General features: G+C 41.4%; 1 protein-coding gene across 1 annotated transcript in view; it reads left to right on the top strand.

Annotated features, from left to right (window-relative positions):
- Positions 1-19,785, top strand: part of gpc5c (glypican 5c) — a gene marked incomplete at both ends in the record, with an annotated part of 87,571 nt that overhangs the window by 14,913 nt on the left and 52,873 nt on the right. The window contains one exon of the mRNA XM_079227444.1: positions 7,280-7,983. Coding sequence (XP_079083570.1) covers positions 7,280-7,983 — 704 coding nt within the window. The remainder of the gene's footprint in view (positions 1-7,279; positions 7,984-19,785) is intronic.

Raw genomic sequence — 19,785 nt, 5'->3', positions numbered from 1 at the left:
ATGTCTGATAACCAACACAATTGACAGATTACTTCCCTTTTTGGTGTAATTGTCACACATCTACCTTTTGTTCAGTTTAATGAATGAGCTGTCGTGAGGGCAAATCATAGGTAATTTAATACGGAAATATGGTTATGCTGAGAGTAATAGTGGAAGTGTTGTTCATGACTTAGTGTGAGAGAAAGAGGGCTTGAACATCCGCAACTGGCCAGACTTGCATGTCTGCAAGGGAGAGCCTGTGGGAGATCAGGGTGTGTAGTTAATCTGTGCTTATGATGCATAAGTGGATGAGCATTGTGATATATATATATATATATGTTTCTGGGACTCACACTGTTACTTCAGCCCAAAGTACATTGGAGTTGGCTTTCCATCTCCCACCTCCAACTCACTTCATCACTCCCTCGTTCAAGTCAACCCACTTTCCTCATTGCGCCCTGTGCTGGACACTCCTGTGCTTCCTCTCCTTCTCCTCCTCGCCTCTATGGCTCCTAGCACACCATTAAGGAGTCCCCGAGGTAGGCTTTAGTCACTGATCCATACAGTCATTCATCCATGGTATTCCAGAGAAGGAGGTACAACAAATGAGGGAAAAGGATAGACAAAAAGAAAAGTTCTCACCCTGCCCAGTCGTATCCTGTTTGGGTGATCCATGATGGATTATGATATCTACTGTATTGTCTGCCAAAAGGAACAGACATGGGTCTGCTCTTAAATCAACCACAATGCAGTGGATCGCCGGCAAACTCTGAACACTGGAACTGCTGATGGACGTTGTCCTTTACAAATATTGTTTATACATTTATCTTGATTATTTAGTATTTTCCTAATAATTTCAGCCCACAAATTGGATTGAAGCATTTTTGGGTTGTTTTTAATGGCATAAGGAGAATGGCTTAGGCCTTATCAAAGAGTAGGTTTCAGAGTCACCTCAGAGTCAGTTTCAAGGGTCTGTTTCATGTTAATCTAATGCTTGTCTGGATAGTTATGATAACCTGGTGTCGAGTTATTTCTCTGGTCGCTTCTAGTCATCATCAGTTTCCGCTTATATAATGGGTTACTACCTCGATGGTGCTTTTTTAATTCATCACAAAACCACAGGCGGTCATCAATGTAGCCTGGTTTTGGAGAAAATCTCTGAATCACTAAATGTTCAAGTCTGCAGAGCTAGTGGCAGCTGGTTCGCTGTTGCAAAGAGTCTTTTTTTGGGTGGGCATTCTTTTATTTTCTCCAATCTGCAGATTACATGAGTGCAAACACGTTTTGTGTACTCTGATGCTCCTTAGCACTACACATATCAAAAGAGACACTGTGATTTATACACCAATAAACAAAAGAGAAATAGGGTGTCACTATAGACCTGTTGCCCCCTTAATGCCTAGGACCAGAGGTGCTGTCCGTCAGCCTGTCAACAGTCGCCACATCTCCCCTTTATGGCATTAGCCATTTGAACAACCCTTCCTCCCTCCCCTGCTCTTCCCTCAGCCCCCGTGCTCTGTCTCCTCTGTCCCCGTCCTTCCCTCGTCTGCTCATTCCCCTGCCTTCGATCATGTTTCCCTACTTTGGCCAGAGCAGAGAGCAGTGATCCCCCTCCTGCCAAATCTCCACCGCCACTCCTACCCCCATGCCACATTATAGCCCAGTGCACCCGAACGCCCCTGGCATCTGTGGAATTGTTTATGTTTCAAAGTTTTGATATAGCTGGGCTGTCCCTTTTAATTACTTCTCCAAACCCCGACCCCCCTCTTGCCCCTCATCTCAAGCTCATTATCCCACCTGTTAGCCCCCTGATAGGACAAGACAAGCAAATTAGGATTTAGGGTCCAGGGTTTGCTGAAATGTGTGTGGAGTTAGGCGTGTGGAGTCACAGTGTTTTTGGCCACCCTCTTCTTGCTAGTCAAGTTTGCGTGAACAGCACGTTGCGCTTGTTGTCTGACAGATGAGTCATGCTCCCACTTTAGACTTTAGACATGTGATTTGACCCCACAAGTATGATTCATCCACTAGAGATGCACAATACCGATATTGATATCGGGTATCGGTGGCTATAGCTATCGCATGCCATTTTTTTAATAAATAACAATTCAGTACATTTATATCTATGTATTCATTTGTTACGTTTTGTTTAACAATGCGAAGAAAGTAATGTTAAAGTCAAGTCATATGTTGCCTTACACATGAAAGAATGATCTCAATCTCTACCTCACAGTGAGACATGCAGTTTATTAAATAAACCCTGGCATTGGATCGGTACTCGGTATCGGACAATATCCAAAGCCCAGGTTTCGTCTCATTATCGGGACTGAAAAAGTCGGATCAGTGCATCCCTAGACTCAACAGATTGATTCATTGACTTATTAATAGTTTATTACCATTACACTGTTGCCTGAAAGGTTAGAGGCTGAGAGATTGTGTGACATTGCAACTCTCCCCTGTAACCTAAGATGACCAGTGCTGAGTGTGAGATTGCCCTATGTACAGTATTTCTACTAATTAAAACAAGGATATGTAATCTACACATGTGTCACTATGTCATATATATCTGTGTGGTGACCGGTCTGAAACCCAAGCCTGTGGCAGGATTAAAATGCTTTGCCTGAGAAGATGGTTGATGAGGTCCAGTAGGGACTGATTGCCAAGATAGGAAGCGCCCATGGATTCATGGTATGAGAACAGTGTCTGCTACCTCATTATCACAATATTACCGCATCTTCGAACACGCACATATGCACACCCACCTCTACAGGCCGACATGCACGTACTTAAAAATACAGACATACTGTACATGTACTCATACTTACACTTATTAAAAGATGCAGCCTCACGTATGACACATTTAAACCCTGTAACCCCGGTCTATGCAACTGGTGTAGGATGGGAAAAGTTCCAGGGCCACACATGATACATTGTTTAATACATGTGAGATCAAGAACTTACTAGCCGTACGCCAGCTTTGTTGCCTTGGACTTAAATACTATACTCTGGTTCACTCTTTAATGTGACAATACTGCTCAGTTAAGTTTGCACACATACATCTCTCTGAGTGAGAGTTGCAGAGAAACTGCTGGTTAGCAATGACAAAAAACACTATAGCAGTGACTTAAATCACAGAGTTGCTACTGCGCTTATTTTGAGTTATTGTGGAAGCTTCACCATGGTGACAAATTGTGCCAGTAAAACACTGAGTTGCCAGGCAGAATGTTAAGTGGAAATAACTTCTTCTGATTAAACCCAGTGATCCCAGAGACTGGCTTTGCATAGCATTGGTGGAAAGATATGGTATAATAAACCGTCTCAAAGTCATATTGCATACTAAGTTTAGGCCACCGCAGGACAAAGGTCTCATCTGCTTTGACACTGTTTTGCTTTTTTATCCTCTTAATACCTTGTTTATTCCGAGCAGTGAGCATGTCAGATCAGCCCCACAGCGCCGCAGACAAAGCAAGCCTGTTCATATAGTCCTGTGTAGTTAGCTTGACAATTACGTGTTTTAAATTTCAGAGTTTTTAGGACTTCCTTGGAAATTAAAGTTAATTGCTTCATGGAATATAGCCTCAATCCATCCAGACTTCATTTCCCAAAAGGCTTACCGATGGGAGTATGTGACATGGTAATGATAGCCACCCACGACTGTGTGTCTGAATGGAGTGCGGTCAAATCCAGATTCAGACACTGTGGTCAGCCAGAACAATCAAACTCAATTGAATGTCATGCAATGGTAGTTAGGACTTTAAAAGCTGCTGGTTTCTTTCTTTTTTTTGTTGTCACCCTGTTTCCCAGTACTGGAAAGTGCCGAGAAACCCACAATGACTGTTCTGGATTCATCACAGATTGAGAAACCGGATATATTTGAGTGTGGGAGAGATCTTAATAGAAAACAGAAAATAACTGCTTTTGAAAATTAATGAATCATGGGATCCAGTCTTTTGTTTGTCAGAGGCAGTGTGGATAGGACGAGAGGTGGACTCTTGTCCTACTTCAGTGTATTCAAAGGAAGACATGTTTGAAGTAAGAGCCATGGAGAGACAAGAAAGTTCTCCGGACCCAGAGGCCAAATGAATCCAGATGTCAGAGCATGTTCACAAGGTGGAGTCGACTTGTACAGTAGTTGTTTTTTCTTGTTCAAAGGTTCTTCAGTCGCTTCTTTTTAGTCCAATGTTCCTGGCAGTCTCCCACTCTCTTCCCTTTTTCTCTCCCTTTCGTGTTCTCTCTCTGTGTCACTCTCTTGGCAAATAAAAATACAATTTTTTAACAAGTACGGAATGTCTTAAAGATTTAATGATCCTGTCAGAAACCCTTTGAAATACGTGCATCCAGTCATGGTGCTCTTGAGAAGTATAAGACATAACTTTCTTTTTGAGAAAACTTGATTTTTTAGTTTTTTTAGTCTCGTTTTGTTCCCCCTCACCACATCTCACAGAGCGTAAGATTAAACCATGGTATTCCTGAGCATGATCATTTTATAATAACATTATGTAATACCGTGTAACCTAAGCCTGTGGGTACATCTTGTGGTGTAAATGTCTGACTGGCAGGCCAGCAGGCCTCAGACCTCACACTGGTACCAACTCTGCAGCCCCACAGGCTGATGAGACACTGAGGTGGAACTGAAAATCTCTTCTCTGCAAATCAAATGCGATTGTTTTCTTCTTCTCATTCCCTTTCTTTTCCTGTTCTTCATTTTGATGCTCTACACCACCCTTATCAAGCTCTCTCTGACTGCTTTCAGCCAACAGTTGGACTACAACTTCACACTTCACTTTACAGTAATAATCCCAAACAGACCCATTACTTGCCATGTCTGTCGGCTTTATTTCTGTCACACGCAGTCACGCTCCACAAAGCTCATCAAATAGGCCACAACTTTGAATGTTGTGTGTGCGGGAGCAGCTCTGATCATGATGATGGTGATTTCTGGTGCATTGCAAATTAATTGTGCCTTTTGCTAGCCAGTGGGGAGTCCCCGTGTGTCACAGACAGCGGTCATATTAGTGCAGCTGTTGAGGAGGACATGACTGTTGTTATCCTTCTGTCTGTGAGCTGGGAGGGGTTGTACACACACAGGCACACACACACACACACACACTCATTTGGTAACAATCACTGTGCGGAAATAGATTCACCACGCAAAAAGGTACTCTTATGAATGAATATATTCGTGTTAACATAAAGCAAACAATTTTTAAGAACTCATAATACCAAAATGTGGTTAATCAGTCAGTATATGCAGCATTGTAATACACTGTGAGCTTACCCTTAGTTTTTTAATTTAATGTATGTGTGTGTGTGTGTGTGTGTGTGTGTGTGTGTGTGTGTGTGTGTGTGTGTGTGTGTGTGTGTGTGTGTGTGTGGGGGTGGGGTAGTGTTGGCACCCTCACTCTCCTGTCTCAATTTCTGTACAGTTGCTACTGCTCCTTCATGTCCCATCATGCTTTTCAGCTGACATCACACCCCAGAGGAGAGTGTTGTGTCCAGGACAGCGGACACATACACAACTACATAAAAGCCGATCGTGGCATAATTAACTTTCATGTCCGTGTTTTCGTCCCTGTTTGACCCCTTTCACAATGCGTTTAAATTGAATGAAGGTTAAGCGTAACATTTTGGTCACCTTAAAATCTCTTCTCTATTCAGCATTGGGTTGCGCTTAGCTCCACCCTCCCGTGTCACTTAAAAATCAAAACATGGCAATGGCCGAAAAACATGATGGCAATGGCTAAAATGCTTTAACACAAGGCTTTAGATAAGATAAGATAAGATCATCCTTTATTAGTCCTGCAGTGGGGACATTGCATGATTACAGCAGCAGTGCACACAGAGACCAGTAAGTAAAAAAAAAAATCAAGCGAAGCTAATGGGTGACGTCACGGTGACTACGTCCACTTTGTATATTCAGTCTATGCTTGAAACTAGCGATTGAGAGCGTAAACTCATGTTTAAAATGTTAACTGAGGTAATAAATCGATCAATCACATGGACTTCAGTCTTCTTTTTGCAACCAGAGGAGTCCACCCTGCCGGCCAATTGAAACAAATGGAGGTTTGAGGCGCTGCCGCATTGGCTTCATTATTCAGACCGGGAGGTTGACCCCTGGTCAACATCGCCCATTTTTCTATTTCGATGGTATACTTTTTTTATCAAAGTAATATTTGCATCATTTTCTATTTGACTCTTCAAACTTTAAACCATGTCAGTGAGCAGTGAAATGGGAATGGAGAAAAAGGAGAATGGAGAAAAATGGCAAGGGAAGAGAGTCAAAGAGTTTTTCCAAATTGCATGTCTTTTTTCCCCGCCCTTGCTTTTCCCTCTGTCGTTCTGTCTCTACTCAGTTACAGTACCTTGCTTAGCGAGAAGTGGCACTTCATTGGCACTAAACTCTGCCTCTGCACTGACATCACTGATTGCCTTCCAGCTTCATTTGCTCAACAGGAAATGACATAAGAACTGGATGACTCAACTGGTGTGTGTGTGTGTGTGTGTGTGTGAGTGTGTGTGTGTGTGTTTGTGTGTGTGCGTGCTTGTGTGTGTGTGTGTGTGTGTGTGTGTGTGTGTGTGTGTGTGTGTGTGTGTGTGTGTGTGTGTGTGGTAGGCTGGTGGTATGTCAAACACTGCTGCAAAATCCAGAATTTACAGTATTTGCCAGAGAAAATGCAAACTGATTGCAGTTGCTGGCTAAAAAACGATTTGTCTGCACAGTAAATCGATCCTGTTAGAATCCTTTTTATTGCTGTGTAATTGCTGTGTAGCACCAGGCTCTTCCTCTGTCGCCATCTTAAACACCCGTAATGCATTTACAAGCATATATAGGCTGATAGCATATACATATAAAATATAAAGCCTGGTCGTTTAAATGTTACACAGCAATAAAAATCCTTGTAACAGGAGCTATTTGTTGTGCGGATCAAGCTCTTTTTAATTCCATCCAGCGTGTCTTTCCCTTCGTTTCTAATTGGACTCTGTCTGTCTGTCTCTCTCTCTCTCTCTGGAGACAGGCAGAGGCTGTCTTCATAAGACATACTTATTGGGGTGATGACTTCAAACACAATCATATCCAACAGCATTATAGAGAAATTTGACACTGGTTTCCAAACACAACTTACTGATGCACTCAAGCCAAGCTTAATTGGTTCAGATCCAGGGTTTGGATATGTGTTTGCACTTTGGATGCCTTACCCATTTCATGTCATTAATGATTTTCAGTATTTCTTTCACATGGAATGTCATCTGCCCTGGTATTTCTATCACTTATCTGTGTGTTTCTCTTTTGCTCTCCTTGCAGACATGTTCCAGTACCTTCTATCCTTCTCTCAGGGCCACCTGAGTTCTCTGCTGGAGGGAACCTACCCATCCCTGTCCCGCCAAGCCCTACCTCACGTTAACCAACTCTTCTCCTCCCTCTCCCTCTACCTCCGTGGGGCTAACGTCTCCGTTGAGGCGTCAATTCACCAATTTTTTAACAACCTCTTCCCACTGGTCTACACGCGGCTCATCAATCCAGGCCTTGAAGGCAACATGATGATGGGCAGTGAAATGGATGACTGTCTCCGTATGATCAGGCAGGATGTCAACCCCTTTGGGCCTCATCCAGCAGTCATGGCCAAAGAGCTGGCTGGGGCACTGGGAGCCGGGAGACAACTGGGCCTGGCCCTGGAGGAGGGTCTGGAAGTGATGAACGCCACCGAACATGTCAGCATGAGCAAAGAGTGTGTGAAGGGCCTGGTGAAGATGGTGTACTGCTCCCACTGTCGAGGCTTGACGCTCATCAAGCCCTGCGTGGGCTACTGTCTGAATGTAATGCGAGGCTGCTTGGCCAGCGTGTCAGAGCTGGATCAGCCTTGGAGGAGGTATACCAGCCTGTTGGAGCAGCTAACCCACGCCATGGCTGGGCACCACAGTCTGGAACTAGCCCTGCTCGGGGTCAGGGGGCACGTTAATGAGGCCCTGCTCTACGCACAGCTCCATGGTCCACTCGTTACAGCCACAGTAAGTACACACAAGACCAGCAGCTTTAATGACGCATACAAACGGCCTACAAACCTTTTGGTTTAACTTCTTTGTTTTACATATACCTTGGCAATATTGAATGTATTGATTGGAAAGGTTTTGCAGGCTGCGTGTGGGTTATGAGCTACTTTTTTCCACCAACAACAAAGAACCCTGCACACTGCATTAATTTTTGTACAGTGTTTAAACTATTCAAAGAAGAAAAAAAAAAGATTTAAAAGAAGTTCAGCCGCCTTCAAAGACTGAGCTGAGGCTCGAGAAGGACTAATTTTCCAAAATGGCAAGGCAGCTGAAAGACACCGTTATCGTTTCGGTTCTGACTATGGGGGGATATTATAAATTCCTTATTGACTATGACGGAAATAATAAAAGTAGTGGACAAAATGGGGACTGAGTGCACTTGCATGCTGTGAGTATTACCTCATGTTATATATGATTTTAAGTTCCATGTTCACAAAGACGGTTTCATGGATGACTGCCAGACATTTCTTAAAACTGAACAATACAGTCAAATCTTGCGTTCATATTCTGCTTTTGCTTATCAATCTATCTTGAGTTCATATTCTTACGAATGTAAGCGTCAGGTTAAACAAAAATTCCATATAGAGATGGCTGTAAAACTCTCAGTTTCCTCATCCTACACTTATCCCTACATACAAGTAATATATAGTACACTGAGTAATAGTTATGTTTGTCAGTCATTTGCTTTATTTGAGAAACAATCTCAAGTCAAGTTTGTCTGTAAATACAGTACACTGTGTTCTCTATCTTCTCATTTTTAGCAATACCCTATTTTCTCTATATAAGGTGGGGTCGTGCATGTGGGTGTAAGGTAACGTGAGTCATACACCAAGAAGCAGAAGGTGATTAGCAGAGATGTATGTGTATCATCAAGAGGACCATAACAAGTGTATCACTTGCTTTTAGTCCCCATTGCATCTCCCTCACTGCCTTAAATTTCAGGCATGGTTGTCGATGCAGTGCATGCATATCCAGTGTTTTTAAATTAATCTATAAGAGCACTTACACATGTCTCTCCCCTGGGCACGAGCAGCAGAGTTCTGGACATCATAGTTCCACTACCTTTAGCGGGCCCCTTTACAGGAGGTGGCTGGACTTGACTTTCCCGAATTGTGGGAATGATCTGTGTTTTTTTTTTTTTTTCATTCTCCCAGTCTGTGTCTCTATTATCCTCATCCCTACCTCTCTCCATCTCACGATTTGGCTATTACGTGTTACAGATTTATTTATAGACGTATCCTGTCAACACCTTGAGTTACTCTGTTGAAATTTCTGTGATGAACTGTGTTGAATATGGGATTAGAAAAAGAAAAAAACAATACTTTAAATGTCAATAGGGCCTATTTAGGCTGCAGTTGTTCCCACTTGTTGACAAGTCTACACCCAATCCGTTCCCAGAACCGGACATAAACTGTATGACAACACCATAGAAACATTAATGTGCAAGTAGTTAATTTAACTTTGACTTGACTTTTTTATTTGAATTAATATAGTGCAGTCTCCCAATGAACTAGTCAATTTGTCTCAAAGACCAGCAATTACCTCTCTGCTCACGCCTCCCCTTTTCAAGAGTTTCGGAGAACTACAGTGGCCTTCAAGTAACATAAAAATGTGAATGGCCCTCTCGAAAGCAAGTGTTTGGTTTGTCCGATCTGGGCTCCTAAAGAAACATGATTGGTGCATCATGGTGGGCTCCATGAAGAGGACCCGCTCCCTATTCTCATTTTAAGTTAACACAAACGTTTATCGTAGTTATATAGTCAGGAAAACATAATTCTGAGTATTATGTTCCTTTTCTGCTAATAGATCCCCCTAAATCCTACACACTGGCCTTTAAAGTTACCAGAATATGTATTTATTCTGGTACCTTAAAGTACTGTATTTAAAAAAAAAGTACAGTATTGTACTGTACTTACACTACATCAGTGTCAGACATCTCAATGTCATAGAATTAACTGAAACAAATGCCTGCCTGAAAAGTGGAAGAATATAAACATGTAATTCGGTAAATGTTTGGCAGTAACATGAAAATATGAGTAATTTGTGGTTAATTGTCTTCAACATGCAAAACACTGGTGTGGTCCCATTAAACACATCCACATGCATCTAGCCACTTACTGTACACACACATGCATGTGCAGACAGAGGAGGGTTGCTTGCCAGGCTTAAAGACTGACCTGATACAACTAGTTCTGTTTTTAGGACTAGGTTTTACCTAGCCTGGTAGTTGTTTTACCCACGAAGCCTCTGCAGCCGACTTCCACTGGGCAAACTTTGGCTTTCCAGCCACGTTGCTCAGCATCATCTAAACAGAGAGAGACGCAGCTTGTGTTTCGTGTGTGTATGTAACGCATGTGTGTGTATGCCTGCTTGGTATTCATGGGGTGGCAGGCAAGCCTGGAGCAGGGAGCCCAGCGTGGGGACAAATGGGACAGAATTGAAAGGATTCCAGCTAGGCCATACAAACTAGGTCCAGCCAGCTGGAAAAAAAAGGCCAAGTGTCACACCTAGTGGGATATGTGTGTATGTGTGTCTCTTGATTGTGTCATTCCCTTCACCTGCCCTCAGCCACTCCCATATGTGTCCCCTGATTGTAATGCCATACACCTGTGTTTCCCCTCTCTTATATATACTCCCCCACTTCCCTTCGTCCTCTGCCAGACTGTCTTTGTTGCGAGGCTGTTCATTGTGTGGCCCACGTTATGTGCCACCTTTTTCAAGTTCCTAGTTTTGTTTAGTTTTTTGACTAAGTAAAGTACGTTTTGGATTTTTCCTCGAAAGTGCCTCCTGTATTTGTCCTCTGTGCCTGAGTCTCTGCGCATCACACCAGGTCTTGACACCAAGAGAATTGTTATAGGAAAAGGAGGTGGCTCCCATTTGCTGTGCTCCCAATGCTTCACGCAGGCCAGAGGGCAAACATGAGCACCCACGTTTACTCATTCACTTAGGCGCTCAGACACACACTTAGCCACACACAGAATAACACACAAGTTCTATTGCCATGTATTACGTTGGACCTCTGGCCTTTTTACATCGCAGCCTGTTTTTATTAAGCCACAGTGGCCTGTCAAGGAAAACTGTTAAGTCTCCAGTGCACAACTACTGTGTCAGCGCAGCCACCTTCACCCTCACACCTCCATATACCCCCCTCCCAGGTGAATTCTCGATTTTAAACACCTTTTTTTGTTATTTTCATACACATTAACCTCACTATCTTACTGCAAAGTAAAAAAAAAAGTGGACAAATAAAGTGCAAATACCTCGCTTGACCTACTGTTATGACTTACACTCTATGTGCGAAGCCGAGAACAAAGAAGTAACTCTGTTTTTTGCCGAGCCCGAATATTATATAGAGTTGTTATTAAAGGAATTATTGTGACTGTGTGGTTTTATACTGGGATATTATCCCAAACCATTTTGTGGTTGCTCTCTCGCTCTCACTTGGAGAGCTGCAGACTACAGAGTCGGCACTATATGTTGCAATACGTCATAGGGTAGGACCCGGGTCATAACACATATACTGTACAGACGCACACACATCAGCACACCGTGTGCAGGTATCAGGTTTTTAGAAGTCCTGTAAGGAGCCTAGATGTGCAGCCCACCCTGTGACAATACCAGCAGCACGTGTAAGAGTGAAAGGCAGCTATTGATAGTTATTATATATATATAGTGGGGCTGCAAAAGGATAGATTCTGTTTTAACACATTCCTGCTCTTATTGAGATGGAGCGTGAACGTGAGTCGAAGGGAAGTGGTTATGGTTATGGATATTGGGGGAGCCTTAAGTTGGATTATGTTGAGTAGACACAATTAAGCGAAAATTGGAAAATAACCAGTAAAACTGACTGCTCTTATTGGGCCCCTGTGCAAATGGGAGCCTCCGATGTTAAGTGAGTTTTCTCCCTCTGAATGCTGCCTTGTTGAATTAATATTTTAAAGTTTCTCCCTCAGCCATGCTTGAGAGGCCACAGGCTGCTGTTTATTGACATGGCCATAAAAATGATATGGCTCATATGACCCAGAGGGGAACTTTAAATCTTTTACTTGCCAAAGATGAGTCGACTTTAAATCATAACCCACAGAAGAGTGCGTTCACTGACATCTTCATGCACTCACTCCCTCATTCACTCACTCAGTTGCTCACTGAGAGCTCTATAGACTTCTTATGAGAAAATAGTAGACGTGGTCCAGATTAGAGCAGTTTGAAAGCAGGTCTACCTTATCCGCTTGTTGGTTTTACCCCAGCTTCTCATTACAGTCTTATGGAGGAATGATAATAGCAGCCTGTAGATAATGGAAACAAGGGCCAGTGGCATGACTGGAAGGTTTCCATTCACCACGGTGGCACCTCAACAGACTGCAGTGACTTACACTGAAAGCACTTTTCCTTTGATTCTATCCCACAATAATATAGAATAGGAACATCATTGTTGTGAAAACAAACTTTTTCGTTATCTTATTTTACTTTCCCTATCCCATCTCTGCAAACTTGTGTTTTATTTGGTGCAATATGATATTCACATATTTAAATATTAAAATAAATGACCACTTAACAGTTAAATCTGATCAACATAAATATTACAAGCATTGCAAAGAGCTAAGTGGAATACATTACATGCCCTAACAGATAGATCAAGTGCATGCACTGTTTTGTATACAGTAACTTTCAGGCAATAACATAGCAGATTGCTGATGTCTTACCAGTTATCATTGTGACGGTTCAAGGATATTGCATTTCTGCAGTTTTAACGTAGATCACTTTCATATTGTGTCATTATGTTGATACTCTATGTAATGTGATGTGTAATTGATTTTGTACTTGAGATACATTCTGACATCAGCTGCTGAGCTCATCTCTGGAGGTCACCTTATATAAAAGGATTAGCTACACAGCCTCAAGCCTTTACATTGGGTTTCTGTGTCTTATATTTGAGACTGTGAGCAGAACGGAGCTGACACAAAATGCGCTCATGGCCAATCTATACGCTTAACCCATCTCTCTAAGTTGGGTGCGCCTTTGGCACTGTGTCTAACCCTCAAGCTGACTGACTTACTCAGCAGTCCATTAGCTAATGACGGGGCTGCAGCCTCTCTTCTCCTCAGCCACCCGTGTGCAGCTTTTCCAGCTCCTCTTCCTTCTTTTAGTGTTTGCCTTGCTGCAGATAATACGCTGCAGCCCTCAACACCACAAACACAATCCTGCATTTCTCCTCCTCTGTATGACAAATGCAGTTGTAAAAGTGATCAATCGCCATGATGATTGATTGCTGAACATAAAGCAGTCGTCCTTGGTATATTATTTTTCTCTGTAAGCCATGACTGGGGATTGGTGGATTCATATAATTATATAAATTATGTCATTTCTCAGATATGTTGATAATAAGGTGATAACAATGTTCACAGAGTGGGGACTAAATGATGTGGGGCCGGATCGGGCTTCTCCGATTGACTGTTTCACACAGAAGGTAGAGAGATGACAAGAAAAAGATAGAAGGTTGACAAGCGTACAAATGTGTTGATGTTGTCGTTTATGAGACTAATAAATATCAAAGTCTTCCTCAAACTGGTCACAGTCTGTCACTGGATGAATCAAAATCAGAATTTTATTTGAGCAATGAATTTCAATTGTGACAGAGAAAATGCCATAACATGATGCAGAGTGTGTGCCTCTTGTCTGTTATGTAGTAAATCAGGACACCTCATTATGTAATATTGGTTTTGTCTACTTTAAGGAGTTTCAGTATCACACAACTTTTTCAGAAAAAAACAAAAAATCTTCTTTGGTATTGTTGGGCAGGTCTTTTATGGCCATTTGGTTCTAGATAAAGGTTCATTAAGATTACATGTGTTCTTAGCTAAACATACCACCTTTCAATCCATTGCATCAGCACCCCTGACCACATGGTCTTTCTCCTCTTCTGTAAATCCTCCTTTCATGTTTTAAATGCCGTCTTTGTGCGTCTCCATATTCCCAACATCCTCACTTGGTGCCTGGATGCACACTGGCCTGGCGTTTTAGCACCTTCAAACATGAGCCCGCTGGCACTCGAACATCATGCAGGTGCTGCTGGGAAGTTAACACAAATCTGTGTTATGATTTTCGTGGCAATTGCGGGTTCACTGGAAGGCTTCTAATGGACACATGGACTCTCAGAGTTTTTATCCGCCAGCTCCTTTTCTTTCTTCTTCTGCTCGTATGATCCACCATAACGTAGACACAGACGAGATGAACTCACTTGAACTTCCTCTGTCTCCGTCTTTTTTCCTCCATCTCTGTGGTGTAACACCACTTGAATTCTCTGAGACATGATGCCACATTTTGTGTCTGTAAATCTCGTAAATTAGAAAGATGGACGAACGTTGTAAACAAACTCCAAAGTACCACCTATATTTATAAGGGCCTCTCATTTTTAGATCACATGTGAGTGATTTAATCATGGTAAACAGGCCCCAATGTGGGAAGTGAAATTCAATGTTCTCTTTCCTGATTGGAATCTCAAGGACTTTTCCCCGTGATATACGAGGGACTGAGTTTCTCTTTAATTACCAGTGACATCATTCGGGTAAGAGGGTGAGAAACAGCCGGGGAGGGGACTGATTGACAGAGACTGCAGAGTGAAGACTGCAGAGAAAGACGGAGACAAAGTGATTTAGAAAGAATAAAGGGAGACCTTAAATAGATAGCAAACAACAATTGGCGGGGAGAGAGAGAGAAAGGAAGGCAAGGGGAGAAGAGTGATGCTGTAAATCAGCTGCACTCTCTCGCTTACGAGTGGCACAGGGGGCATTATGTATGCGGAATGCTTTTAAAGTCTATTCAGACCATTTTGCTTTTGATTTAGAGCTACAACACATTATTATCTTCAGAATACATCGTGTTTAGAGTTTTAGTTTAGTTTTAGTTTTTTTTTATAGTCACCAGATTGTATCTTCCCAAACCAAAATAACTGAATATGTGAAGAGAATTAATGATGGCATTAGTTAAATTGCCCCAGATAAGCGGTTATGGGTAATAGATGGACATTGTTCTTTATCATGAATGGGTCCATTAAATAAAAAGACCTGGGCACCCACATCTTTTTTGTATCATCCTTGAGTCACACAAATGGGACTGCTGCTTTCTGCCTATCACTCAAGAAGACTCACTATACTCAACAGGTCTAATCACTACCCATACATCATGAATGAATGGAATTAATATAGCTATTTATAAGAAACCCATCTGTTAATTTATGTATTAAAATGTATGTCAATAACAAGTTCTACACAGAGCTATCTTCACCATGTGTAACCCTCTCATTGTGGATAATCAGCATTTGACAGAGTCTCGACCTGCTGCACCCGGAGCCACTTCAGATCTTCTGGAGCCCAGGCATGTTGTTATATCCAAGTAGACTGTACAGTTACCTTGCTGTCTATATTATAGTTGAAAAAGTGAAGTCTACTGTCCTCTTCCTGTGCTGACCGCTGTTTGAGGCCATAATGGTCTGGTTAAATTCAACACCTTAAAGCCTACATTTGTCTCATGGTTAAACATATAACACAGCCTAATAGTGTTGTTGAGGGAAGAGAGAGAATTCCTTATTCCCTTAACCCACCCAGATTTTCCCAGATGGTCCAGGGTTTGATCTGGCAATTTTCCAGGCACAAATTTGCTTCCTTAACCTCAAGGCTTTCACCACAACACTGCTGGTCCTGCACAATTCAAGTAGTCACTTTAATGCTTAAATAAAGGGGCAAAGTGTTTTTTTCATCTATATATATATATATATATATATATATATATATATACATGGTTATTCTTTGACAACAGTATATTCCGATTACAAACTGTTTCACGTATTATGCCGTTTTCATCCGTGTCCATTCAGGTAATTGTGGCCTTTTTTTGGTCATTTCGATGGGACAAAAGCAGACATACCTGAAAGACAGCATGTGAAACAGTACATCTAAGGTTGTTGAGGATTTCTCTTATTTCAACATGATGAAAAATGCACTTGGTGAAAATAGAAATGAAAAGCCCTTCTCCTCGCAAGTAGAAAGCCCTCCCAACTGTATGTTCATGTGTTGCAATTAGAAATGGAAATTGTTACTTGTAAAAGCATAATTATCGAGGTACTCAACAGCAAAATGTCCAGTTATTCGAAATATAATTGAGGTCTTTGGTTTTCTATGGAGAAAACACCATAAACAACTGTGTTGCCAAAGTAACGAGGATCTTCCTAGGCGATGGAATAGAAAGGCCACCAGAATGTGAACCGCTACTCATGTCGCTACTTGGCTACTAATTGCATTTTTCTTCTGCTTTTTTTTCTCCTTTAGTTAGTAACCGCAATGAAGTAAATACCAATAACGATAATTGTCTTCGCTCTCTTTTGTGCTCTTTCATTCGATCGCTTTTTTCAGCCTGGTAGTTAGTTACTTTACACAACTCTTCTCTTACTCATGTATCAAACCCCAAATAGAAGTAGAGCACTGTTGACGCTTCTGATTTCTGTGTTTAAGAGCAGCATGATTACTGTGCACTTACGAGAATATAATTTTATTCCCTAATTGTTACTGGTTAGAGAATATTTCGTGGTTATGAGATGTCTCGAGATGACAGTGACTGTGGTTTGGATAATGGATGTAAGCAGCAGTCCCAAGAGCTAATCCCAAGGATATGAATGAAAACAATTTGCAATTATGAGCTTTTTGACATTGAGAATTGATCAAATGTACACCACTTGATACAGCATGCAATAATCTTGAAGCGATTTCCTGGGATTCATTTCCAAAAGTGGCACAAACCATTGGTCTGCAGTGCTCTGGGCCATTTAGGCCATTCACCCCTATAATTCATAACTGTGATACAATAAAAACAATCTTTAGAGATAGGTTGAAATATTGATTTAGCTATGGGCCCATAACACAATCTCGATATGTGACTGTTCTGATGTGTGTACCTTTGTTGCAAATGTTAAGAATTTCTGAACACTGCTGGAAATAATATTAAATCATTGTTCATTTTGGCAGAGCGGACAAATGTGCTCCTGTTTGCGTAGCATTAGGCGCGCAGATTATGTGTGTCTGCACATTTAGCACACAAACTATGTAAAAATGGAAGAGAGGGGTCTTTACTGACCAAACAAGCCCTTTTCATCCCACAATGTGATGTGCCTGAGGTTAATGGGGGTCTGAGAAAGTTCCCTTAGCTTTACTGGGTAATCCCTTGGTAAATAAACTGAGAAGAGAAGACCACCGCTGCTATCTGTACACCAATACTCCCCTAGAGGAGGGATGGCCCTGGGCTTGGCTCACTTTGAGCTGATAATATGTGCATAAGGCGCAGATACACACTGCACTTTTGGGCTAAACACATTGAAATAGATCCTGGTAGACACATTTATGGTCAAAATAAATAATTCAGTTTGAGTGGAATGAAGTATTATCTATTAGTGTGCCAACCAGTAAAAGACACGTAGTTGTAAAAACAGTGCTCCCTCCTGTGTCCAGCAGTAGAAATCAAATGTCATTGGCGAGCACAAATACAAATAGAATACATGCCTTGTAGTTCCCTGAAGTCCTCCCATGTGGACTACATGCCTCACACCCCTCCATCAGGCTCTGTCCTCAGGCAATCAGATGAGGAATGCACCGCAAAATAGCTGAAATTGTGAAGGTATAACAAGGACAAACAGGTGCACACACACACACACACACACACACACACACACACACACACACACACACACACACGCAAAACCAAGTACTCATGCTGTGCCCAAATGGGATTTTCATTCTCACGCCATCATCAGGTCAGGAGATAATTGATTTATGGTAGAGGTTCAAGACCATGTTATTATTCAACCTGTTGTCTGATTGGCCCTCAGGATTTTGTGGTGACAAGATCCAACCTATCAGAACATGTCTCCATTTCTCTAGAGGATCCATAACGAAGATATTGTTTATTTTCCCTCCGATGACTTTGTGTTATGTTTACACTGTTGTATGCTTACTGTTTGATTTGTGTTTTTGTTTTGAATTGTTGGCCTTGGTTCAATCTTTTCCGGCCTCTCCAAAAGTAGCTCTGTGGCTTGGTTTGAAAAAAAATGTGGTAATCCAAACAGAACTGTGAGTGACCCCTCTTGATGTTCATATTTTAGCGCGGATGTTTACATTTTTGTCTTGGAGAATAGCAAAAAGTCATACAAAGGCAGGTGAGAAATGGCACTTGAACTTTGAAAAGTTCATAATGATGGGATTAGATCCTGTCTTCATCCTCCGTTTTTCACCACTGCAGAGAAATGATAACCTGAAGCTCTGACCTTTATCATATCCTGAATTAAATCAATCCACTTAAGCCTCATGAAATGTGTGTGAAAAGTACAGCCAATATGTATGTTCCTGCTCTTTGAAACTATATATATATATATATATATATATATATATATATATATATATATATATATATATATATAAGCGTATAGTAGATTTTGTATCACATTTTTTCTGTACACTCCTTGGGTATGTTATGCTATGTTTAGATTTGCTGAAGTGCATTTAACACATAGCCCAAATGAATGAAAAGAAGATTATTATAATAATGTATAATAATTATAATGTTATTACAAACACACTATTTAACACTCTTTCCTTTTGTTTAACAAATATAATATATATATATATATATATATATATATTATTTCTGACTAGTAATGATAAATGGACTTGTACTAGTCTTCCGACTACTCAAAGCACTTTTACACTACATGTCATTCACCCATTCACACATTTCCCTTCACCTGCCCATCAGGATTAACTAATCATTCACACTAAATCACACAGCTTCGGGAACAATTTGAAACTGTCTTTCCGCCACAGTCAAGTACCCTCCTGATCCGGTGCACAGCCTGCCAGCTTCACCGCTTTAATACAAACAGACACACAGCACAGTGGACCTCCCACACTGTAGTCTGGAAATGATGTCATTGGACTGTATGTTTTCTGAAATATGTGTTTTGAATCTCTGGAATTTGTGTCATAGAAAAGTATTTTGCTTAATAATTTAGAGGCATATGGTTCAATTCAATCTGCCATATTGGTTAAGTACCTAATGTTGCACGTTTCCGTGGTCAAATGAATCAGCCTTGACATTTATAGCTTCACTGCTTCTTGGAATGATCAGACTTTTCCTGAGTCACATTGTTTTGTTGCTACAAACACTAGTGTACTTGCCAGTATTATTAATGCTGGATTGAGCAATGTTAAAAGCTCTGGCCTAATCAACACAATATACACTGAGCTGTAAATGTTAGAATATCCTTGTTTGCCAGTTTTCCCTTGCTCAGATACTCTAATTCGGCAAACCTCATTTCAATAAACAATCGTTCTCCCAAATGTGTGAACATGTCATGTTGTGCAGATGATATGCTAATTAATTCAACAGTAATTGTCAGCATATGCAAAGAGCATAATGTGGCTTAGTATGGTGGCCAAGAGAATTGCTATGTTCTATTTTTTCTTCGCTGTCACAATGGTGTGTGTGTGTGTGTGTGTGTGTGTGTGTGTGTGTGTGTGTGTCTGCCTATGGCCATGTGTGGCTGAGAGCCGCTCTACCACATGTGAGCATGTTTTATTGGTCTGGAGGGAGTTAAGGTTAATGCAATAAAACAACCTTCCCCGTGCCCAACGTCTGCCTTCAGAGAGGATTTAGGACTAAGAATGTGGTCAGAAAAAATAGGAGAGAAAGGCCAGAGTGAAGTGCAAATGGTGCAAT

This window comes from Taurulus bubalis, assembly GCF_910589615.1.
Source record: "Taurulus bubalis genome assembly, chromosome: 1".
In the NCBI taxonomy this organism is placed as follows: domain Eukaryota; kingdom Metazoa; phylum Chordata; class Actinopteri; order Perciformes; family Cottidae; genus Taurulus; species Taurulus bubalis.
This window is presented reverse-complemented; position numbering and strand designations above follow the sequence as displayed.